The 26,132-nt window shown below is 46.9% G+C and overlaps 1 protein-coding gene across 1 annotated transcript in view; it reads left to right on the forward strand.

Moving 5' to 3' along the window:
• LOC143964347 (phospholipid scramblase 1-like) overlaps nt 1-26,132 on the forward strand; it is a 72,928-nt gene that overhangs the window by 14,480 nt on the left and 32,316 nt on the right. The window contains exons 2-4 of the mRNA XM_077474045.1: nt 14,698-14,813; nt 23,397-23,450; nt 24,602-24,629. Coding sequence (XP_077330171.1) covers nt 14,698-14,813; nt 23,397-23,450; nt 24,602-24,629 — 198 coding nt within the window. The remainder of the gene's footprint in view (nt 1-14,697; nt 14,814-23,396; nt 23,451-24,601; nt 24,630-26,132) is intronic.

The following is a 26,132-nucleotide window of genomic DNA, read 5'->3' on the forward strand; positions in this document are numbered from 1 at the left end:
TGAGATCTGTAAACAGGGCAGTGACTCTCTCGGTGTCACCGGATGTTTCTTCTTCTACTTTCCTCCGGTGTTCCTGCAGACTCTGGACTCTTTCCTCCGTCTCCTCTCTCTTTCTCAGAAGTTTCTGCAGAACATTCCTCAGTGTCTCCTTCTTCTTCTCAGAAGCCTCATCCAGTGATATCATCTCATGTCCTTTATGTCCTCCAATCATACAACAAGAAATACAGATACAGGTCTCATCCTCCGTGCAGAAATACTTCAAAACTTCCTTATGGACGGAGCATTTCCTGCTCTCCATGGACAAGGTGGGGTCACATAAGACGTGTTCTGGGGACTTTTTGTGGACTCTCAGGTGTTTATCACACAGAGAAACCTCACAGAGCAGACAGGATCTAACAGCAGGTACAGGAGAGTCCACACAGTGAGTACAGAAGACCCCGGACTTCTCCCGATCTGACTGAGGAGACAGGAAAGTCTCTGCTATGTTACGTAGTGCTATGTTCCTCTGAAGGGCAGGACGCTCCGGAAACTTCTCTCTACATTCAGGACAGGAATATCCTCCAGACCCCCCCTGTGTATCCAGCACACCATTAATACAGACCCGGCAGAAGTTGTGACCACATCTCAGCATTACAGGATCGGTATAAATGTTCAGACAGACGGAACATTCCAACTCAGCTCTCAGATCACCAGACGCCATCGCTGACAGGGGAAGAGAAACAAGACTGAAAGTCTCTGACACCGGAGAGGAATGTGGATGGGGGAGGGGCGACCTCCTCCTACACAGGGTGAGGCTGGATGAATATTATAGGACACGGAGATCAGAGTACAGAAGGGAGGAGATTCGTTTTGCAGTAGTAATGAGAATTATACCTCCCAACATTAGAAGAGAGAAAGAGGGAAAGACGGATGTGGAGAAGACATGAGATGAAAAGTGGAGATGAGTACATCATGGTGAAAAGGGATTTGGTTCTATAAAGTCGGAGCTTACACTAAACACGGCATATACTGCAGCCTTTGTACCCCATAAACATGTCTTCATTATTGTGCCAGCACCCCGACATGCAAAGAATAATGGGGGTCTTCACAGCAGAGTCTGGAGTGGGCTAAGGCACCACACCCCATGTAGACAGGTGCAGTCTGTACTCCCAACTACAGGTGGCGCTCCACCGAAGGGGCAAAGCAGAAGGGGAAGGAAGTTGTGAGGAACTTGGTTCCTCTATGACTTCCCGCAGTCACAGGGAGATAGATGTCTGATTGGGGCGACTCCAGACATATTTTTTGGGGGGTTCTGTACTGGTGCTGGGAGTGTAGTTGGGGGGGGGGGGTAATGCGGCACGCCATCCGCACACTTGGGGGTCTAGAGAGAAAAGGACGTAGTCCATATAAAGGGGGCTTCACTGTGTATGGCTTGTAGTTGCCACCTTTCTCCCTTTGTTTGGACAAAGCAGGGCCTGCAGATACTCGGAAAACATTTTAGGAGTAAATCCAATGGTCTTACTTAATAAACAATGAATTCTATGAGGTGGGAAATACACGATCCTAAACTCTTTTCAAGGAACAATTGGTGACGTCATCTCAGGAGGGGAGTATTGTGTACCTTATGGGGTTGGTGGTGATTTTGGATGGCCCGGTCATAATACAAGGGGTGTTCCTAGAAATATAAAAGACATGGGGCACCTCTGGGCACCCCGAGTGGAGAAGTAATGTGACACATCATGAGCACTGGGTGTGGGTGAATTGTGGTGAGCAGTGAATGGGAAGGTTCCATGAATCAAAAGTCTCACAGATATGCCTACACATGCGCACGATCGTTTTTACACATGAAACGCCACCATTACATCTGATTTTATGTACACTGAAGACTAACAGACGACTAACTCTGAGTCTACCTTCCAGAAGACCATCATTAACCCCTTCCCATCCGTGCTATAGCCTAATGACGTCTACAGCGTGGACCTACTTTGCTGGGAGGCCATCATATGATGTCCCCCCCCCCCCCCCCGTGCCCGAGACCTGCGCACCCCCTGCAGGGCATTAGTCTATGAGACTCGGCTGATCACAGATCGGAGTAAGGGGTCGATCATACATATAGCGTGAGGAGAAAAAAAAGCCGATTACCAGTGGCTGTGAGAGGGACATCGGTCCCGATCACCGAAAGCTGATGCCCAGTGATCAGTGCCCACAGTGCCACCTATCGATGCCACCGATTAGTGCCTCTTCACCAGTGCTGCTTTTCAGTGTTACCTACCAGTGCCCACAGTTCCACCTATCAGTACCCACAGTGCCACCTATCCATGACACCAATCAGTACCTCTTCACCAGTGCTGCATATCAATGTTTCCTACCAGTGCTCACAGTGCCACCTATCAGTGCCCACAGTGCCACCTATCCATGCCACCAATCAGTACCTCTTCACCAGTGCTGCTTATCAGTGTTAACTACCAGTAAACATCAGTGCCACCCACCAGTGCCCATCAGTGCCACCCACCAGTGCCCATCAGTGCCACCTATCAGTGCTGCCCATCAGTGCCACCCATCCGTGCCACCTATCAGTGCCCATCAGTGCCACCTATCAGTGCCCATCAGTGCCATCTATCAGTGCCACCCATCAGTGCCATTCAGTGCCAACCATCAGTGCCACCTATCAGTTCCCATCAGTGCCACCTCATCTGTGCCTATCAGTGCAGCCTCATCACCACACATCAATGAAGGAGAAAAATTACCTGTTTGCAAAATTTTATAATAAACTATGAAATTCCGTCTTTTTTTGTTTGTTTAGCAAAAAATAAACCCCCAGCGGTGATTAAATACCACTAAAAGAAATCTCTATTTGTGTAAAAAGAATGATAGAAATGTCCTATGTGTACAGTATAGGATGACGGCGTAACTGTCATTCAAAGTGTGAGAGCGCTGAGAGATGAGAATTGGTCTGGGCAGGAATGGGGGAGGGGCCGATATTGAGGGGGTTATAATAGTCATGAAATGATTATCAACCAGCGACTGTGGAGACAATCATCACTCTGGTCAGAAGAATGTAAGAATATGCAAATTAGCAGCTCCCCTACATTCTACCTCCTAGCACAACCCCCTCAAAATTCCCCCTCCTAGCACAATCCCCCTCCAAATACCCCTCCTAGTACAACCCCCCTCCAAATACCCCTCCTAGCACAACCCCCCCTCCAAATACCCCCTCCTAGCACACCCCCCCTCCAAATGCCCCCTCCTAGCACAACCCCCCTCCAAATACCCCCTCCTAGCACAATCCCCCTCCAAATTCCCTTCCTAGCAAAATCCCCTCCAAATGCCCCCTCCTAGCACAATCCCCCTCCAAATTCCCTTCCTAGCAAAATACCCTCCAAATACCCCCTCCTAGCACACCCCCCTTCAAATGCCCACTCCTAGCACAACCCCCCTCCAAATACCCCCTCCTAGCACAATCCCCCCTCCAAATACTCCTTCCTAGCACAATCCCCTCCAAACACCCCCTCCTAGCACAACCCCCCCCTCCAAATTCCCTTCCTAGCACAATCCCCTCCAAATACCCCCTCCTAGCACAATCCCCCTCCTAGCACAATCCCCCATCCCCCTCCTAACACAACCCCCCCAAAATTCCCCCTCCTAGCACTAATCTTGTCTCTCTCTCCCCACTCCCCCAGAATAAACCCCCCAACACAAATCCTTTCACCCCATAATCCCCCCTCCCAGCACTAATTCCCTCCCCTCCAAATTCCCCCTCCCCCACAGCACAAATCTTCCCCCCAAATCCCTCCTCCTGACACAAATCCCCATCACCCTCTTAGCACAAAATCTCTCCCCCCTAAATTCCCTCTCTTCAAGTGTGGATTGCTTTTCAGAGGACATTTAACTAATGGGGGGAGGTGTTATGTTGTCTTCTCACCACCTGCTTTAAAGCCAAAAACTGACCCAGACTGACAGGGTGCCTCCTGTTCTCCTTCATCCAGAGTGGGGGAGGGGCTCTAATACAGGAGGTGTGTTACTGGCCAGATCACCGGGTGAAAACCGAGGGGAAAAATCTTAAAAAAGAGAAAACGAATGCAGCCGCCACAACAACCGGAAAGCTGCAATGTATTACGTTAGGTTGTGTGTGTAATTCCTCTTTACCCCTATAGATGGCGCACTAACACGCTGCAACCATGTACTGTACATGCGCTTGTGGTGTGGCCCTACAACTTGTATTAGTGGCATTAGGCGGTAGGAACGATTACCAAAACATTATTTTCCGTTTGTGAAGACAAGGAACGATCATGGTATCAATCATATAGAAACCGTAGGATAATAATAGAGGGAATGGGAGTCACATGATCGCAAACCAACCAACCGCAAACAACACCACAAAAAGTAAACAATGATGGGGGGGAAAGAAATAAAACCTTCTTCTCCATCGTTATCTGATATGAAACCAATTTTCCATCATACAGGATATCCGTCTATAATATATCTTTATATCACATTATTTATACCCCTTTTACCCCTTCAATACCGGGGGGCACTTCCCCCCTTCCTGCCCAGGGCAATGTTCAGCTTTTGTCACTCTATAAATGACAATTGTGCGGTCATGTGACACTGTACACAACACAATTGTATCATTTCCCCACAAACAGAGATTTCTTTTGGTGGCATTCAATCACCTCTGCGGATTTTATTGTTTGCTGAACAAATAAAAAAATATTTTTTTTTTTTACATTTTTCTTACAAAATGTTGTGAATAAATATGTTTTCTCCCTCATTGATGGGCACTGAGGTGGCACCAATGAGGTGGGACGGATGAGGTGGCACTGATGGGAACTGATGATGGGAATTGATATGCGGCACTGAGGTGGCACCAATGAGGTGGCACTGATGAGGTGGCACTGATGAGATGGCACTGATGGGAACTGATGATGGAAATTGATATGCAGCACTGATGGGCACTGAGGTGGCCCCAATGAGGTGGCACCAATGAGGTGGCACTGATGGGAACTGATGATGGGCATTGATATGCAGCACTGATGGGCACTAAGGTGGCACCAATGAGGTGGCACCAATGAGGTGGCACTGATGGGAACTGATGATGGGAATTGATATGCAGCACTGATGGGCACTGAGGTGGCCCCAATGAGGTGACACTAATGAGCTGACACTGATGGGAACTGATGATGGGCATTGATATGCGGCACTGATGGGCACTGAGGTGGCACCAATGAGGTGGGATGAATGAGGTGGCACTGATGAGGTGGCACTGATGGGAACTGATGATAGGCATTGATATGCGGCACTGAGGTGGCACCAATGAGGTGGCACTGATGAGGTGGTACTGATGAGGTGGCACTGATGGGAACTGATGATGGGCATTGATATGCGGCACTGAGGTGGCACCAATGAGGTGGCACTGATGGGAACTGATAATGGGAATTGATATGCGGCACTGAGGTGGCCAAAATGAGGTGGGACGGATGAGATGGCACTGATGGGAACTGATGATGGCCATTGATATGTGGCACTGAGGTGGCACCAATGAGGGGGCACTGATGAGGTGACACTGATGGGAACTGATGAAGGCCATTGATATGTGGCACTGATGGGCACTCAGGTGGCACCAATGAGGTGGGACGAATGAGATGGCACTGATGGGAACTGATGATGGGCATTGATATGCGGCACTGAGGTGGCACCAATGAGGGGGCACTGATGAGGTGACACTGATGGGAACTGATGAAGGCCATTGATATGTGGTTCTGATGGGCACTAAGGTGGCACCGATGAGGTGGAACGGATGAGGTGGCACTGATGGGAACTGATGATGGGCATTGATATGCAGCACTGATGTGCACTGAGGTGGCACCAATGAGGTGGCACTGATGAGAACTGATGATGGGCATTGATATGAGGCACCAATAAGGTGGCACTGATGAGGTGGCACTGATGGGAACTGATGATGGGCATTGATATGGGGCACTGATGGGCACTTATAGGTCACATTGATGAGGCGGTGTTTGATCACATGTGTGTATAGAAGTAGAAGAAGGAGCACATGAGCACAAAGTACATTTTATTAGAAGAAGCCAAATCTATTCATCATAAACAAGACATTTTTTATTTATTTCACTTTTGTTAACCACATCAGCCCCGGACCATTTGGCTGCCCAAAGACCAGAGCACTTTTTTGTGATTCGGCACTGCGTCACTTTAACTGACAATTGCGCGGCCGTGCAACGTGGCTCCCAAATATAATTGACGTAATTTTTTCCCCACAAATAGAGCTTTCTTTTGGTGGCATTTGATCCCCTCTGCGGTTTTTATTTTTTTGCGCTATAAACAAAAAAAGAGCGACAATTTTGAATAAAAAGCAATATTTTTTTAACTTTCTGCTATAATAAATATCCCCCAAAAAATATCTAAAAAAACATAATTTTCCTCAGTTTAGGCCAATACGTATTCTTCTACATATTTTTGGTAAAAAAAAAAAAAAAATCACAATAAGCGTTTATTGATTGGTTTGCGCAAAAGTTATAGCGTCTACAAAATAGGGGATATATTTATGGCATTTCTATTAATCTTTTTTTTTTTTTACTAGTCATGGCGGCGATCAGCGATTTTTATCATGACTGCGACATTATGGCGGACACGTCGGACACTTTTTGCGCTATTTTGGGACCGTTCACATTTAAAAGTGCATTGATTGCTGTGTAAATGTGACTGGCAGTGAAGGGGTTAACTACTAGGTTGCAGTGAAGGGGGTTAAGTGTGTCCTGGGGAGTGATTCTAACTGTAAGGGGGAGGGGCTACGCGTGACAAGTCACTGATCACCGCTCCCGATCAACAGGGATCAGAGATCGGTGTCCTGTCACTAGGCAGAACAGAGAAATGCTCGTTTACATCGGCATCTTCCCCGTTCTTCAGCTCCGTGAGACGATCGTGGGTATCCCCGCAGCAGACATCGAGTCCACGGGGATCTGCGATCACAGTCATGGAGCTCGCGGCAGCCGCGCACGTGACCACGCGGCTGCAAATTCAAAGGGATGTACCGGTACGGTCATTTGCGCAGCTGTGTCATTCTGCCGAAGTAAATGTAGATGCGGCGCCGGCAATCGGTTAAACAAGCCTAGAATGTAATATCAACAATTAAGGTAACGGTTCCTTCATATATATATATATATATATATATATATATATATATATATATATATATATATATATAATTTTATAATGTAATGCTTTATATCACCGGTTATATGTTCTTATATCTTAATAATATCAGCAATATAATGACAAAACGATATTATTAATTACACACACAACTTTTTTTTTAAATAATTCTGAGCACAAACAACACAACAGCCCAACAACAAAGGACAATGACCTACAACTGTGTGTAGTTGTAATCATGTGACCACTGTGAAGGTGGTATTTCTCCAGGAGGATATTGCCAATGTGTTGCCCTACTGATGTAATGTTTGGGGCACTATGGGGGGGCACAGAAGGGGTTGGTAGTTTGAAAAGCTGGTTGATTCTCTAGGACTATTTTCACACTGAGGCGGGCGCCGGCGGTAAAGCGGCGCTATTTTTAGCATCTCTTCACCGTCATTTTTTTTTTTTTAAACTTAGTTTTTATTGTGGTTTTGCAAAAAAAAAGATAACAAGACACGCATTGTCATGTAACCTAATGCCGGCCATACACGGTTCGAATTTCGAAAGAATTTTCTTTCGAAAATCGTATCTAAGAATTTTCGTATGAATTTCGCACCGTTAGTGGGCTGCAGCAACAGCCGATTTTCATGCGGAAATAAAATTTGAGGAATCGGACATGTTGGAAATTTTTAGAAAAACGAACGATTTTCTAATCAATGATGGGAGAATCGCGCGAGAAACGTAATAAGAAAAGAAAATGTACGGAGATAAAAGAAAATGTACAGAGAGAAAAGAAGATTCCCAGCCAAGAAAATTCTTTTCTGTAGCAACATGAGGTGAAATTGAAGGCTTGGTCGGCCGAATTTCGAAAATCAATGGTGGCATCATCGGATCACAAAAAAAAACGAATTTTCTGATTTTGAAAAGAAAATTTGTTCGAAATTCGACCGTGTATGGCCTGCATTAGTCATCGCTTCCAATCTGGTTGCTCAGTCCATCAAGATTAAGTATAATATGAACATTAGTGAACATGTTCAACATTCAAACATTCAGCAATAACTTCTGATAGGGTTGAGAGGGTCATCAGACAGCCCCAGACACCCCAACTGGGTATTAACTGTGTCTGGGGGAGGGAGATGGCCCCTCCCATCCCTAGGCGTTAGTGGGTACAACAAGTCGAGACAGTAGGGGCAGGGGCAAAAAGAGGAAAAGAGAAAAGAAAAAGGGTCATGTTATCATACATTTCTTTAATCACTAGGCATCCGAAAGACGGCTGCAGAGCAGACGCCAATTGCCGGGAGGCCATCCCTGGACATCCTCCTGTTTACTTCCGCAGGAGCGCGCATCGGGGAAGTTCTGTGCTGGCCATGTCCCCCGGACACAGCCAGTCACAGATCGCTGTAAACGGCCGATCACAGCGGCCGTTTACAGCGCGATCGGCGTGCCCAATGAGAGATGATCTCATATGTAAACATTTGAGATCATCTGTCAGCGCCGCTCTCCCTCCTCACACAGACAGCACGTGAGGAGGGAGAGATTAGCATCTGCAGCGGCCGTAAGTAATCTCCCCAGTGTGCCATCTGTCCCCAGTGTGCCAGTGCCATCTGTTCCCAGTGTGTCACCTGTCCCCTTTGTGCCAGTGCCATCTGTCCCCAGTGTGCCAGTGACATTTGTGGTATACACATGCCATGTGAGAGAAATAACCTATTACAATGACAATTTTGTGAAAAAAATAAAAAAAAAAAAAAAAATCTTAATTTTGCAAAGAATTGTGGGAAAAAAATGACAACACCAAAAAGCTCACCATGCCTCTTACTAAATACCTTGGATTGTCTACTTTCAAAAAAGGGGTCATTTGGGGGGTATTTGTACTTTCCTGGATTGTTCGGGTCACAAGAAGTGAGATCGGCCACCAGTACATCAGATGTGATTAATTTTGTGCGATTCGCACCACAGCTTGTAGACTCTCACAAACCTTCACAAATACCAAATAATATCCACTAATTTGGGTTATTTTCACCAAAGATTTGTAGCCGTACAATTGTCATTGTAATAGGTTATTTCTCTCACATGGCATGTGTATACCACAAATGACACCCCCAAAAAAATTCTGCTACTCCTCCTGAGTATTACAATACCACATGTGTGGGACTTTTTCACAGCCTGGCCACATAGAGAGGCCCAACATGCAGGGAGCGCCATCACGTGTTCTAGGAGCATAAATTACACATCTAACTTGTTGACTACCTATTATACTTTTGAAGGCCCTGGAGCACCAGGACAATGTCACGTGACACTGATGACAGATGGCACTGATACGTGGCAATGATGACACTTATACATGGCACTGATGACACGTGGCACTGATGACACGTAGCACTGATGACAGATGGCACTAATATGTGGCACTGATGACAGATGGCACTAATACGTGGCACTGATGACAGATGGCACTTATACGTGGCACTGATGACACATGGCACTAATACGTGGCACTGATGACAGATGGCACTAATACGTGGCACTGATGACAGATGGCACTAATACGTGGCACTAATACGTGGCACCGATGACAGATGGCACTAATACGTGGCACCGATGACTTGTGACAGCACAGTGGTGTAGTGGTTAGCACTTTCACCTAGCAGCAATAGGGTTGCTGGTTCAAATCCCGACCACAACACTATCTGCCTGGAGTTTGCATGTTCTCCCTGTGCCTGCGTGGGTTTCTTCCGGGTACTCCGGTTTCCTCCCACACTCCAACGACATGCTGGTAGGTTAATTAGACCCTGTCCAAAAGAATTGGCCATAATATGTGTATGTGTATGTCAATGTTGTAAGTGTGTCGGGACTCTACAAGTTAAAGGACTGCATACATAGCTGCAGATGGACACCGGTGGCAAGAAAAGCACCCTGAGGCGATTCAGTTCGTATAGGTAGCGCTATATAAGTCCTTCATTCATTCATTCATTCACACTGATGACAGATGGCACTGATAAGTGGCATTGATGACACGTGACACTGACATCAGATGGCACGTGACACTGACAGGTGGCACTGATGACAAATGGCACTGATGACAGATGGCACTAATATGTGGCACTGACAGGTGGCACCATGTGGCACAGATGACATGTGGCACTGATGACAGATGGCACTTATACGTGGCACTGATGACAGATGGCACTGGGGACAGATAGCACTAACAGGTGGCACTGGGGACAGGTAGCACTGGGGCGGATGGCACTGGGGGAGCATGGCACTGGGGCGGATGGCACTTTTTTTTTTTCCCCACTTACGGCTGCTGCAGCCGTCCATCTCTCCCCTCTCACACGCTGTCTGTGTGAGGAGGGAGAGCGGCGCTGAGAGATGATCTCACATTGGTCACGCCGATTGCGCTGTAAACGGCCGCTGTGATTGGCCGTTTACAGCGATCTGTGTTTGCCTGTCTCCGGGGGACACGGCAAACACAAAACTTCCCCGATGCGCACCCGCGGCGGTGCGCATTGCAGAAGTAAACACCAGGACGTCCAGGGACGGCCTCCCGGACGAAAGCGCCCGCTCTAAAGCCGTTATTCGGCTATAGGGCGGGCGTGAAGCGGTTAAAGAATTATATATTTTTGGATATTTTATACAGTTTGTTTAATAAATTAATGGCTGCTACGGCCTATTTTACTCCAAAAGTGGTATGGTCTTATTTATTATATAATGGGGAGGTAATTGGAGTATAGGTTGGTAGCAAATGCATATATGTTATACACTAGTCATGGAAGGCAACCGTTTCTCCAGCAGAGATTAGATGAGTTGGGATAAATTCTGGCAATTCTACTGGGGGCGTAGTACCACCGATGAAATAATTTTTGCACGGATTCGCAGTGCGTGGTGCAATGGGAGAGTTTCGAGGGCAACGATAGCGCCTTATGCCATTGCGTTTGTGGCGGAGAATTTGGGATGTGTATGTTCCAATGTTCTGTTTGAGCACGTATGTGCTTTTCTGCATCTTGTGAGAGTAGACCATAGAGGTATGAGATACCTTTGGAGGAAGATTTTCTTATCATGAAGTGCTGCAGCACCAGCAACAGCACTTTGTCCTGGTTGGTCCAAGTTGCCTTAGCGAGTAGAGATCTGATCCTGAGGTACATGTAGAAAGTTCTCGGTGAGAGCCCGAACTTGGATCTTAGTTGAGCAAATGACATTAAGTTGCAGGTATGGATTATTAGTGAGACGGCTTGTAGTGGCATATGTTGTAATATGGTGTGTGGTATGCCATTCAACAGTTGAGAAAGGCATGTCCACACTCTGAGGGAGGCCGTTATCAAGTGGGCATAGGAGCCAGAAGTGTAGCGCAGAGAGATAGCTTGAGGTCCTTAGCCAAGACAGTTGCTTCTATCTGTGACCAGTTGTAGGCTATTTCAGTGTTCCACCAGTGATTAAGCTGGTCCAGTATGACCGCTTTATAGTGCAAGCCGATGTTGGGAGTTCCCATGCCACCCAATCTCTTGGGGGCCATTAGGTTGTGTTTATGTATTCTGGACCTCTTGTGCTGCCATATGAAGGAGTTGACTATAGCTTGAAGAGATCGTAGTTGTGTTGAGAGAAATGGTATTGGCATCGTGCGAAATAGATACAAAATGTGCAGTAGGAGATACATTTTTGCAAGTGCTATTCTTCCGGCCCATGACACATAGGGGAGAAGTAAGTCAGCGGACAGTTTTTTAAGCCTTTCCACAAGGTCTGCCAGTTTGATGCGCAGGATATTTTTACTGGGTGAAAGTAGGTGGATCCCCAAGTAGGTAAGGGAGGAGTCTTTTGACCATGCGAATGGGGATTGTTCAGAGATCTGTTGTTTGGTGGATTGGTCAAGTCCGATCGCTAGCATAACTGATTTACTATGATTTACCTTATATATGGATACTGCACTGAACTGGTTGAGAATATTTTGAAGCGCTGATAGGGATTGTTTTGGGTCGGTAATGGATATTATTACATCATCTGCATACAGTCTGATTTTATGTTCCGTTTTCCCTATGACTATCCCTTTAATTTGGTTCTCCGACCAAATCTTCTGAGCCAGGGGCCCCATGATCATGCCGAAAATTAGGGGCGATAGTGGGCACCCTTGCCGGGTACCATTCGAGATACTACATGGATCAGATGTTACGCCCGAGGTCCGTACTCTAGCGCTGGGATTCGTATACAAGCCGAGTATGGCTTTCAGGAGTGTGCCCGATAGGCCAAATCTGCGCAGGACCGCTTCTAGATATGTCCATTGCACCCTGTCGAATGCCTTCTCCGCATCCAGGTTAAGGAGCAGAGAAGGCATTCAATGGTTTTCTTCCCACTGAATTAGGTCTAAGAACGGACGAGTTCCGTTGGATGTTTGTCTACGATTTATGAAACCTACTTGGTCGATATGTATCAATTGGTGTAGAACTGAAGAGAGTCTAAGGGCAAGTAATTTTGCGTATAGTTTAATGTCCGTATTCAGTAGGGAGATGGGTCTGTAATTGTCTGGGACATAATGGGGTTTTCCTGGTTTGGGGAGGGTCACTATAAGGGCTTCTAAACATTCTTTAGGTATTGTCCGCGTGGAGGCAAATTGGTTGAGTGTCCTGCATAGATGAGGTGATAGTATGTGGTGGAATTGCTTAAAATATTCATTAGAGAATCCGTCTGGTCCTGGGGCTTTGTGCAATGAGAGGGAATGGATGGCCTTGTCAATTTCCTCGGTGGTGAAAGATGACGGAAAGATCAGCTAATTGTTCCGGAGTCAGACTAGGGAGTTGAAGGGACTCGGGAAAGGCAGTTATGTCATTTGGGTGCGGAGGGGTGGTGCCCTCTGTAGCGTGTAGATTGTATAATTTGTTGTAAAAGGTCGCGAATGTATTGGCTATGTCTAGTGGGTTAGTTATCCTAGTTCCTTGTGAGCTTAATAGGAAGGGGATTTTGGATCTGATTTGTTGTCATTTGACTTGCCTTGCAAGAAAGGCACTAGATTTGTTGTTAAAGGAGTAGGTGCACAGTTTTAATTTTTGGATGTAAAATTCAAGTCAATTATGTAAGTGTTTGCTCAGTTTACGTCTATAGACACAGAAGGGAACTACAAATGGATCAAAAGGATTTGGTGAGGTGGTCCCATCCCTGTTAAACTCTACAAAGAAAGATTCCCCCTAAATGGGTGAGATTTTAAATGACCACCAACACCAGACAACGATTCAAAATATGTACAAATTTTATTGATGATTACAACAAGAATACATCATACCACCAGAGGGACATATAGACTGAAAAATGTCCCAATGGCGTATTTACAGATGGACAATTACATAAATAAGACAAATCAAAAAACGAATCATTAAAATATTCTTCTTATATCACCCACACTCCTAGGGAGAAGGTGAGCATGGAGAAGGTGAACATGGAGAAGGTGAGCATGGAGAAGGTGAGCATGGAGACAGTGAGCATGGAGAAGGTGAGCATGGAGACAGTGAGCATGGAGAAGGTGAGCATGGAGACAGTGAGCATGGAGAAGGTGAGCATGGAGACGGTGAGCATGGTGAAGGTGAGCATGGAGAAGGTTAACATGGAGACAGTGAGCATGGAGAAGGTGAGCATGGAGAAGGTGAACATGGAGAAGGTGAGAATGGAGACGGTGAGCATGGAGAAGGTGAGCATGGAGACGGTGAGCATGGAGACAGTGAGGATGGAGACAGTGAGCATGGAGAAGGTGAGCATGGTGAAGGTGAACCTGGAGAAGTTGAGCCTGGAGAAGTTGAGCCTGGAGAAGTTGAGCCTGGAGAAGGTGAGCATGGAGAAGTTGAGCCTGGAGAAGGTGAGCCTGGAGAAGGTGAGCATGGAGAAGGTGAGCATGGAGAAGGTGAGCATGGAGACGGTGAGCATGGAGACGGTCCTGAAGATCATGGTCAACCGACAACTCCTACAGGTACTAACACTAGTTAATAATGGTTGCAAATACAAGTGCTGCATAATGTTTTATTTTTTTGAATTTACAGTTGATTTACCTAATGTATTCCTATATAATCTGGAATCAAGGTATGTCTATGCATTATAGATACATAATCGGTATACATTATGTTCTATTCATTTGCGACAGTAAAACAATCGATCATCCGCCGATGTGAAGCCATTATAGTTAGACTTAGTGTAATTCCGATATAGTGGTTGGAACAGTCTTTTCACCCATTCTTTTGCCTGGTACCCTTAGGAGGCTCCTTTTGGTTCCTCCTTCACAGTGTTTTTTCTTTTGTACGGATTATCTTATGCTCTGTACCTGTTCATTTGTGACGACCTGTTCCTGTTAATTTTGTAATCCTCAATAAAATCTTTATGGAAAAAAAAAAAAAAATCGATCATTATGGGTATTAGTGATTACATGACTTGCAGCAGGCACGCTATTTTACTCTCTTTATGTCTTTGGAATCGTATACTTTATGATATTTCAGAATTCTAACATCAGTTACGGAATACATCCTTTACAACAGAGATTGCACATAAAGTATAGGAACAATATGTTGAATATTAAAGCTTATGTTATTGTCTTTTCAGATGAGATATCATACGTTCAAGATAATCAGCAATGTATAGATGTACATATTGAAGGTGATGGACAATGTACACCAACAATCCTGAAGATCTTTTGGAGAGCTTGTCAAGTTCACGTAGTATGCAATCAATTTTTTAGTAATTTATTTTTTAAACCTATGTAAAACCTATAGGTAAAAATTGAGCTATGGAGATTCAAGTGGAGTTCCACCCAAAAATGGAATTTTCGCTTATCTGTTTCCCCCCCTCCGGTTTCACATTTGGCACCTTTTGGGGGGAACATACTTGTCTTTGACAGGTACCCTGTCCCCACTTCTGGTAGTCCTTCAATCAGGTGTGAGGAGGTGGCACTGTGCCCGGTGATCTCTGACTTCTCCCGTGTTGTTCAGGTAGATATTCAACTCTCTAGGTTGCCTAACCCGGCTTTACATGATATATTTTACACCTGTGTAGTTCCCTGGAATATTCATTTGTTTATTATTAGTGATGGACGAACTTCCGATGGGAAGTTTCGCGAACGCGGCCAAAAGTTTATGAACCGCAAAGTTTGCAGCGGACCCCATTGACTTTAATGGCAGGTGAACCTTAAAAACCTACAGGTCATATTTTCAGCCATAAAATACTTACTAGCTGTACACACATAGTCCCACAACATGGACACTGACAGAACAAAAGTATTAAGTGAATCTGGGATCGACAACGACATGCATTCTTTATTTATCTGTCTGAAACCAGCACCGCGATAGAGACTGAGCACTGACACCAGCACCGTGATAGAGAGCACTGACACCAGCACCGTGATAGAGAGCACTGACACCAGCACCGTGATAGAGTGCACTGACACCAGCACCGAGATAGAGAGCACTGACACCAGCACCGAGATAGAGAGCACTGACACCACACTAGCACTGTGATAGAGAGCACTGACACCACACCAGCACTGTGATAGAGAGCACTGACACCAGCACCGAGATAGAGAGCACTGACACCAGCACTGATATAGAGAGCACTGAGACCACACTAGCACAGAGAAAGAGAGCACTGACACCACACCAGTACCGAGATAGAGAGCACTGACACCAGCACCAAGAAAGAGAGCACTGACACCAGCACCGTGATAGAGAGCACTGACATCAGCACCGAGATAGAGAGCACTGACACCACACCAGCACCATGATAGAGAGCACTGACACCAGCACCGTGATAGAGAGCACTGTTAGTGGTCGTGTCTTTGGGGGTGCACACAGCAGAGAGTGAAGAAGAGGGTGCAGATCGAGAGGATGAGGAGGGTGCAGAAGAGTAAGGCTGAGTGACCCACTCAACCAAGTCTGGTGCGTCCTTTGACGTAATCGCACACACCTTCTGCAATTTGCCACCTTGGCTCAAGTCTGTTGCTCCTGCCCTACCCCTACCACCCCTGTGGAAGGGCCTGCCTCTTCCTCTGCCTGTCATTTTTTAAATGACCCTGTGACAAAAGTCTCTAGAGAAGTGCAGTATGTATGTGGAAGAAGGTATATAACACCCCTCTTCAATCTGTTGTTTTTGGGGGCCACTGGTCTATCACACCAGTTATAATACTTTTTTTAAACACTTGCTTACTGGGCACTTAAACCCCCCTCCTGCCCAGACCAATTTTCAGCTTTCAGCGCTGATGCACTTTGAATGACAATTGCGCGGGCATACAACACTGTACCCAAATGACATTTTTATCATTTTTTTCCCACAAATAGAGCTTTCTTTTGGTAGTATTTAATTACAGCTGGGAGTTTTATTTTTTGCTAAACAAACAAAAAAAGATGCAAAAAAAAAATCGTGCTTAATAGTTTGTTATACAATTTTGCAAACAGGTCATTTTTCTCCTTCATTGAAGTGCGCTGATGAGGCGGCACTGATAGGCTGCATTGGTGGGCACTGATAGGCTGCACTGGTGGGCACTGATAGGCATAGTTAAGGCGGCACTAATAGGCCCAGATAAGGTGGCACCGATAGGCGCAGATAAGGCAGTACTGATGGGCACAGATAAGGCGGCACTGATGGGCAAAGATGGGCACAGATAAGATGGCACGGATGGGTGGCACGGATGGGTGGCACGGATGGGTGGCACTAAGGGGCACTGATAGGTACCACTGATAGATGGGACTGATGGACACTGATAGGTGGCTCTGATAGGTGGCACTGCTGGGCACTGATGGGCGGCACTGATGGGCACTGATGGGCACTGGTAGATGACACTGATGGGCACGGATATGTGGCACTGGGGTGCGGCACCGTTGTTGAGGCAGATTGTGGGCAGTGCTGGGTGGCACTGTGGGCACTTCTGGGTGGCACTATGGGCACTGCTGGGTGGCACTGACGGGGGGCACTTATTTTTTAATGAGGTGGCACTGGCAGGGGGCAGGTGGGCACTGGCAGGGCTGGCATCAGTCCCGATCACGGCCGCCAGTGATCGGCTCTTTTTTTCTCCTCGCGCTGTAAGCGCGAGGAGGAATAATAGCCGATTACCGGCTCCGTTGTATCACATGATCAGCTGTCATTGGCTGACAGCTGATCACGTGGTAAGGGGTCGGGATCGACCCCTTGCTCGGATCAGTGATCAGGCGAGTCTCATAGACTCGCCGATCACAGAGCGGGCCGCGTCCCGGCAAAGGAGGTCCGCGCTGTAGCCGTCATTCAGCTATAGTGCAGGTCTCAAGTGGTTAAATTGCGTTTGTCACTTTTTGTAGTATCGCTGCAGAACCGCTCAGCAGTCACAATGCTGCACAGTGGAAATGCACTATACTATGCTTTCTATATGTGCAAGTATTTTATACGTGTATTACACACCTATATACTGCACACCAAATAGTACACCTATACCAGTCCTTAAAAGGACCTTTGTAGACCTAATAGCTAGTGATTTGCAGACTGTCCCTCAGTCCCTACACTGATAAAAGACAGCTGCAGAATCGGTCAGCAGTCAAGTATAATAGGCTTTCTATATTTGAAAGAAAGTATATTATACGTGTACAACCCTATATACTGTACACCTATACCAGTCCTTAAAAAGGACCTTTGTGGACCTAATAGTAATAGCTAGTGATTAAACTGACTGTCCCTGCGCCACAGAGCGTCCTGTCCCTACACTGACAAAAGACAGCTGCAGAATTGGTCAGCAGTGCACTCAGCAATCAGCAGCACCATAGTCAGCAGCAGTGCACCAGAACCCTATATATTGTACACCTATACCAGTCCTTAAAAGGACTTTTGTGGACCTAATAGCTAGTGATTTGTGTCACTACAGTCTGTCCCTGCTCCACACAGCATCTTGTCCCTACACTGACATAAGACAGAACGTAAAACGGCCGTCAGATCAGGTCTATTTATAAGGTAGGGGGAATGTCCATTTGTCCATGTGCTGAAATGTCTCAATTGGCTGTCCTGTACCCCATGATGGATGTGTCATCATGGGTCAAAGTTCTTTCACAATGTAAATGCATATGTCCGCCGTGCGAACATCGGCAGAAGTCCGCCGGTTTGGGGAATCGCGAACACGCAAAATTCGCTGCAAAATGACCGCCAGGCGAACCGTCCATCCCTATTTTATTATCCCTTTTTCCTGGACAAGTTTTATCCACATCCACAGTTGGTCAGATATCATTTGCATTGCTGAAGTGCTGTGCGGAACTACAGACTATTAAGGATTGCACTTCATCTTTGATTTGTCGCTTGCAATATGTTCTCCATCTTTTAGCAAAAATTGAGAGAGATTTATATTAAAAGTTTTTTACTTTCCTTGTTATTAACCACTTGCTACCTGCCATATAGCAAAATGATGGCGGCAAAGTGGTTTCAATACCCTGACCGGACGTCATATGACGTCTTCAGGATATCAAGCTGCTGTGGGGGGGGGGGGGGCGCATCGTGGTGATCGTTGTTGCGGTGTGTCAGTCTGACACACCGCAACTCCGACCTAGGTAAAGAGTCTCTGACGGAGACTATACCACGTGATCAGCTGGCTCTTACTGTTTACATCATGATCAGCCATGATGTAAACAGTAAGAGCCATTTATTGGCTTTTCCTCACTCGCGTCTGTCAGATGCGAGTAGAGGAGAGCTGATTGGCTGCTCCTCTGACAGGGAGGTCTGTGCTGATGGATTATCAGTGCAGCCCCCCTGAGGATGCCCACACTGGACCACCAGGGATGTCATCACCAGGTATTCCACCCTAGACCACCAGGGATACCAATCAGTGTCCACAACGGATGCCAATCAGTGCCCACAATGGACATCACTGATTGGCAGGCATTATTGTTTGGCACTGATTGGCATCCATACCATCAATTAGTGTACGTCAGTGCCACCTATCAGTGCCCATACATGCCCATCCATGCCACCTATCAGTGCCCATCCGTGCCGCCTATCATTGCCCATATGTACCACCTATCAGTGCCCATCCGTGCCATATTTCAGTGCCCATCAGTTCCACCTATGTGTACCCATCAGTGCTGCATATCTGTGCCACCTATCAGTGCCGCCTATCAGTGCCCCATCAGTGTTGCATATTAGTGCCCATCAGTGCCCATCAGTGTCACCTCATTGGTGCCACCTCATCGGTGCCACCTTGTCAGTACAGCCCCATCAGTGAAGGAGAAACTTACTTATTTACAAAGTTTTGTAAAAGAAACAAAAAAAGTTTGTCTTTTTTTTATTTGTTTAGCAGAAAATAAAAATCCCAGAGATGATCAAATACCACCAAAAGAAAGCTCTATTTGTGGGAAAAAAATGTAGCAATGCCCCCCGGAGGAGCAGCTGGTTTTTCTGGCCTTACCGTTTACCTTCTCCACATCATTCCCGAGGTTGATGGCCCAATAACTGCAGAGACTGACACTTGAATCCCTTTTGAGGAATTTTTATTTGCATAAAATGTTGAACAGAAACACAGTCTCTCAGGCCACGTACACACGCGGGGACTGTTCGGCCAACTTTGTCCGCTGAACAGTGTTTCGGCGGACAGTCCGCCCGTGTGTGGGCGTTCAGTGGACAGTTTCAGCGAACAGTCCGCTGAACAAGGTTTTTCGGAATTTCCGAAAAACTGTCCGCTGAAACCTTGTTTCAGCGAACAGTTCCCTCGTGTGTAGGCTTGTTCGACAAACTAAGTTCCGCGCATGCTCAGAAAGTATTTACACGCCGAAAGTTATAATGCAGTGTATAGGACGTCGTATTTTTCGTCCCGTCGTACGTGCCGTTCACGTCATCGCGCACGGTTTCAGCAAACTGTTCGTACGTCGTGTGTGGCCATGTCCGTCCATGCTAATTTTGAGCGGACTGTTTGCCGAAACTGTTTGACGAACAAGGTTGAGCGAACAGTCCCCGCGTGTGTACGCGGCCTCAGTTGGGAATAGAGGGTACGGGTAGGAAAGCTCAGATACTTACTTGGAAACTGCTTACACTTGAAATGTCTCTCTCTCTAGATGATCCAGGGAATAGCCACTCGCAACTGGATACTTCAACTGTCGGATAAATCCTGGTTTATGGATTTAGCAGCCGACAAGTGATTCAAACTTAGCAAAGTCTCTGCCACAGACTTGGTTTTTAGACTTTAGATGAACACAGAAAGTCTCTCACAGGAACTTAGTTGTAACCGAAGGATAAAGTTAGGAACTTTCTTACAGTACCATTATCTTGCAGCCGGTCCAGCAATACTGTAAGAATGTGGATTTACTTGGTGTCCTTTCAGCTCAGCTTCCAGGCTCTTACCGAGCAGCCAGCTATGTGCATGGCCCTCTTCTGAAGAGTCCTCCCCTGGTTGCGTTTTGAGTTGCTGGGCCTCTCCAAACCCGAGACGGCACCGGACCACCTTGAAATCTTCCTTGCAGTTACTGCGCCTCGGATTAGCCAGTCCCAAAGCTCAGAAATGGATGAATCCGCACCCCAGGCCATGAGGGCCTCTGGGGGCTGGTCAGGAGGACCAAAACCATGGAGTCAGAACATACTTCTGGACTGGAACACAGAACCACGTGACCTCAGCACCTTAAGTACCCTCTCCCGGAATACACAGCGAGGCAACACACCCATTGATTGGCTCCGAGAGATTGCATCCAACCAGACTGGGTTCCAATGCCTGTCAAAGATGATACATGCACCTATGACCAGGTAGAACATAGTACAGTCCAGTCAAACTGATGCCAAAACCACAATTTAGTGAAATTAACCCAAAGACCCAACTATAGTCTTAGGAAAAAAATAAATATAAAAACAGCGCATGCTCTTTAGGAGTACTGGCACTATAAAAATGATAAAAAATATGTTTGGGTACAGTGTAGCATGACCACGCAATTGTCATTCAAAGTGTGACAGCGCTGAAAGCTGAAAATTGGTCTGAGCAGGAAGGTGTATAAGTGCCCGGTATTGAAGTGATTAAGTTACACAATGTTGCTTGTGTTCAATTACAAGCGTTTAACTGTCAAACAAGAGCGTCTTTATGTTTTTTGGGGGGGTTTTGGTTGACTGTCACATAGTTCATGCTTACATATCTACCCCTCAAATCACTCCTCGTATAAAACTTAGTTACCTGCGGCCTACCTTCCTTTCCCAGTCGCTGGGTTCTCCACCTTCCCAGTCGCTGGGTTCTCCACCTTCCCAGTCGCTGGGTTCTCCACCTTCCCAGTCGCTGTGTAATCCACCCTCCCTGTGGCTGTGCTCTCCACCCTCCCATTCGCTGTGCTCTCCACCTTCCCAGTCTCTGTGTTCTCCACCTTCCCAGTCGTGTTCTCCACCTTCCCAGTTGTGTTCTCCACATTCCCAGTCATTGTGCTCTCCACCTTCCCAGTCATTGTGCTCTCCACCTTCCCAGTCGCTGTGTTCTCCACCTTCCCAGTCGCTGTGTTCTCCACCTTCCCAGTCACTGTGTTCTCCACCCTCCCAGTCACTGTGTTTTCCACCTTCCCAGTCACTGTGTTCTCCACCCTCCCAGTCACTGTGTTTTCCACCTTCCTAGTCTCTGTGGTCTCCACCTTCCCAGTCACTGTGTTCTCCACCTTCCCAGTCACTGTGTTCTCCACCTTCCCAGTCACTGTGTTCTCCACCTTCCCAGTCTCTGTGTTCTCCACCTTCCCAGTCGCTGTGCTCTCCACCTTCCCAGTCACTGTGTTCTCCACCCTCCCAGTCACTGTGTTTTCCACCTTCCCAGTCTCTGTGTTCTACACCTCCCCAGTCGCTGTGTTCTCCACCCTCCCAGTCACTGTGTTTTCCACCTTCCCAGTCATCGTGTTCTCCACCTTCCCAGGCATCGTGTTCTCCACCTTCCCAGTTGTGTTCTCCACCTTCCCAGTCATTGTGCTCTCCACCTTCCCAGTCACTGTGGTCTCCACCTTCCCAGTCGCTGTCTTCTCCACCTTCCCAGTCGCTGTGTTCTCCACCTTCCCAGTCGCTATGTTCTCCGCCTTCCCAGTCACTGTGTTCTCCACCTTCCCAGTCGCTGTGTTCTCCACCTTCCCAGTCACTGTGTTCTCCACCTTCCCAGTCATTGTGCTCTCCACCTTCCCAGTCACTGTGGTCTCCACCTTCCCAGTCGCTGTCTTCTCCACCTTCCCAGTCGCTGTGTTCTCCACCTTCCCAGTCGCTGTCTTCTCCATCTTCCCAGTCGCTGTGCTCTCCACCTTCCCAGTCTCTGTGCTCTCCACCTTCCCAGTCGCTGTGCTTTCCACCTTCCCAGTCGCTGAGTTCTCCACCTTCCCGGTCGCTGAGTTCTCCACCTTCCCGGTCGCTGTGTTCTCCACCTTCCCAGTCGCTGTGTTCCCACCTTCCCAGTCTCTGTGTTCTCCACCTTCCCAGTCTCTGTGGTCTCCACCTTCCCAGTCTCTGTGTTCTCCACCTTCCCAGTTGCTGTGCTCTCCACCTTCCCGGTCACTGTGCTCTCCACCTTCCCGGTCGCTGTGTTCTCCACCTTACCAGTCGCTGTGCTCTCCACCTTCCCGGTCGCTGTGTTCTCCACCTTACCAGTCGCTGTGCTCTCCACCTTCCCGGTCACTGTGCTCTCCACCTTCCCGGTCGCTGTGTTCTCCACCTTACCAGTCGCTGTGCTCTCCACCTTCCCAGTCACTGTGTTCTCCACCTTCCTAGTCGCTGTGTTCTCCACCTTCCCAGTCGCTGTGCTCTCCACCTTCTCGGTCACTGTTTTCAATTCCAGTTACTGTGTTCTCCCTGCTTGTACAGACCTCAGATCAGCACAGCGGTGTTCTCCTCCTGGTCTGTGTACATTAAATCATCAGAGCCAGGGAGCAGATGGGCTCAGTCAATCTGCAGTAAGTGATTATACAGGCAGCCAGCAGGGAGAGATGCCAGCTGCCCATAGAGAGGATGAGCCCGTAGGGCATGAGACGTGGGGTAGGTGTGCCAGGCGCCTTATTAACTAGTATGTATGTCAGGAGTCAGCAGCTAAGATGACCATATCTGTGTGGCAACACCCAGGAAACTGGGACCAGACTGTTTTTGCTTTAAGCGACGTGTGTTCCTGTGCGATTCAAATGCGGTTCTGTGCGGTGCAATTTCAGCTCATTCATTTTGAAGTCCAAGTTTAACCAAAATGTATTTTTTTTCTTCTGTATGGATGTCTTTGTTCCCTCTGAGTCTTCCTGTCCTGTTGAACCACCAGAGCATTGCTGTAATCATAACTTCCTGCCAGTGTTACCTATAAAACGATTGATCTTTATTATATGTTGCAGGATATTATTCCCGGAGTTCCGATTGCTCCGCCCGGACTGGAAAATCTTCTTCAGGTAGGATGTGTAAAGAGTAGATGTATGGAGAGCAGATTACATACCCAGGAATAGAATTTAAGGCAACAGCTGGTCTTTAGAAGAAAGCTTTTATGTGGAACTCCAGCCAAACCTGAGATAAGGTCAGACAGGCAAGATTTTATTTTTGCTGTATCTATCAGAGAGATTTATCACTAATGGGAGTCAGTTTTCACCTGCCTCTCTACTTACCTTCATATATTTTTACCCTCACCTCATGCACTCGTCTCCTTGCCCCAGGCTCCTGTCGCCCGTCCCCCAGACACCTTTCTTCTAATCTAGGGCACCTATATGTTTACCCTATGCATTCATCTCCTCAACCCAGGCTCCCATCCCCTTGCTCCTAGCAGCCCCTCATTCCACGTCCTATCGCCTCATATGTAACCATCTCTGCATCCAAGACTTCCATTACCTTAGGCACCCATCTATTTAACCCTGACACCCATCCAGCACCTCAGACTCCCATCACCCTAGACTCCCATCTACTCAGCCCTGACACCCATCCATCACCCCATATTCCCATCCCATCAACCTAGGCATCCATCTACTCAACGCTGACACCCATCCATCACAGAAGACTCACATCCTATCACCCTAGGCACCCATTTATGCAACCCTGACACATCCATCACCACAGGTTCCTATCCCATTACCCTAGATACACATCTACACAACCCTAATACCCTCCATTACCCAAGACTTCCATACAATACTCAACCCTGACACCCATCCATCAGCACATATTCCCATCCCATCAACCTAGGCATCCATCTACTCAATGCTGACACCCATCCATCACAGAAGACTCACATCCTATCACCCTAGGCACCCATTTATGCAACCCTGACACACATCCATCACCCCAAGTTCCTATCCCATTACCCTAGATACACATCTACACAACCCTAATACCATCCATTACCCAAGACTTCCATACAATACTCAACCCTGACACCCATCCATCAGCCCAGGCACCCATCTACTCATTCCAGTGACCTCTCCTCTCAGGGTTCCCTTCCTTGATCTATGACACTCCTCTATTTGACACAGAAATTGAGGTATTAATGTATATGGAATTGTTGGTTATAATAACTAGGAATTTGCTGTTGACTCATCTTTGTTCTATTTAACAGGTCAATGGACTCTCTGTGAAAGAGACAAGTAAGTTTTGTTTTTGATTTTTTTTGTAAAGCTCAAATATTTCCACCAACATGTTATTCGTTCATTTGCTGCGGGTCTCCATTAGTCTTCCACCAAATACCAGGAACCTCTACAAGTGTAGCCAGTTTTTCCTTCTTATGTTCATTGAAATTATACATTTAACAGAGAACCGTTCCTACTCCTCTTATTGTCAGAGCTGATTAGATCTCCAGATATAACTAATACACATATTTGTCTTAAATGGAATAGAATGTGATTTTGTACATTGTTTTATGATTGTAAAGGGGCTTCTGAATGGCCATCTGTTGGTGCCCAAACTCCCGCCACACTTATCCTTGGGTAGGCAACCTACTGTTATAGCTCAAAGCCTCTGCCACATTGTGCTCTCTCCTTGCCAAAGGCCTTCCCATGACATCTCCGGCCACTAGCCTTTGAAGGAAAGGAATGTCTACACAAAGGAATCATTTCTGCACTTTATTGTTGATCTTCAAAGATGGCAGAGACACATCACATTGACATATTTACAGGTGTCTTCGGCAAACATTGCCATACACAAAAGTGGACAAGCTGTAGCAGTCATTTGTGAAAGCAGAACACTGCACATCCCTCTAAATCCATCTTCTTTTACATCTCTTCTCTCCTCTGCTTGGGAGCACCACAGTGATGGGACCCATCTCGCCATATACTAAATCTGTAGTATCCTGCTCTATTTAAACTGAATCTCACAAGATGAAGTATCTTGCTTTGTCAGCCAAGATTAACAAGGTGCCTTCAGTAGTATACCAGTCTCTCTTTCTTAGTCTCACTCCATAGCTCTACCCAGTCAGGTACGCTCCCAGAGGTCGTTATCAATCCCAGGGCATTAGTACTCATGTTAGAGAACACTTAGCCTGACCATTCTTCTCCTCATAGACCATAGGACAACTACAGCTAGCTCTTCTACGTTTTAGACAATCTCACCCGGGTCCTCTGTCCTGGGCAGGGCCTTGGCAATAGTTATCTATCTCTGCATGGTTGTGGGGGGTGTTTGGCTCCCATGCCTCATCTCACTTAAGGCTCCTCCCACCCTGGAATTTATATGATCACTAGCCCCACCCATTGCCTCACTACAGGGAGGCTTTGTCTAAAAGGGGACTCAACATCCAATAACATAATTCCCTATTACTAGGGTTGAGTGAGCCTGAACTGTATAGTTCGGGTTCGTACCAAACTTTTGGCTTTTTGGGTCCCGAACCCGAACAATTAACTGTATGTTTGGGTTTGGGTCCGGTGTTTCGGCAACGTAATGGCGCATTTTAAAAAGCCCTGCAGCAGCCAATCAACATTCGTTTAACTGGTGTGCCCTTATAAGCCATCACAGCCATGCCTACTAATGGCATGGCTGTGATTGGCCAGTGCAGCATGTGACCCAGCCTCTATTTAAGCTAGAGGCACACAGCACAGCACGTCACTCTGCTTTAGGCAGTGTAGGGAAAGGTTCCTGGTTTCTGCTGCTGCTGCTGT

The sequence above is a fragment of the Lithobates pipiens genome, unplaced genomic scaffold (assembly GCF_037356315.1).
Source record: "Lithobates pipiens isolate NorthernLeopardFrog02 unplaced genomic scaffold, aLitPip1_a1.2 Scaffold_8, whole genome shotgun sequence".
In the NCBI taxonomy this organism is placed as follows: Eukaryota; Metazoa; Chordata; class Amphibia; order Anura; family Ranidae; genus Lithobates; species Lithobates pipiens.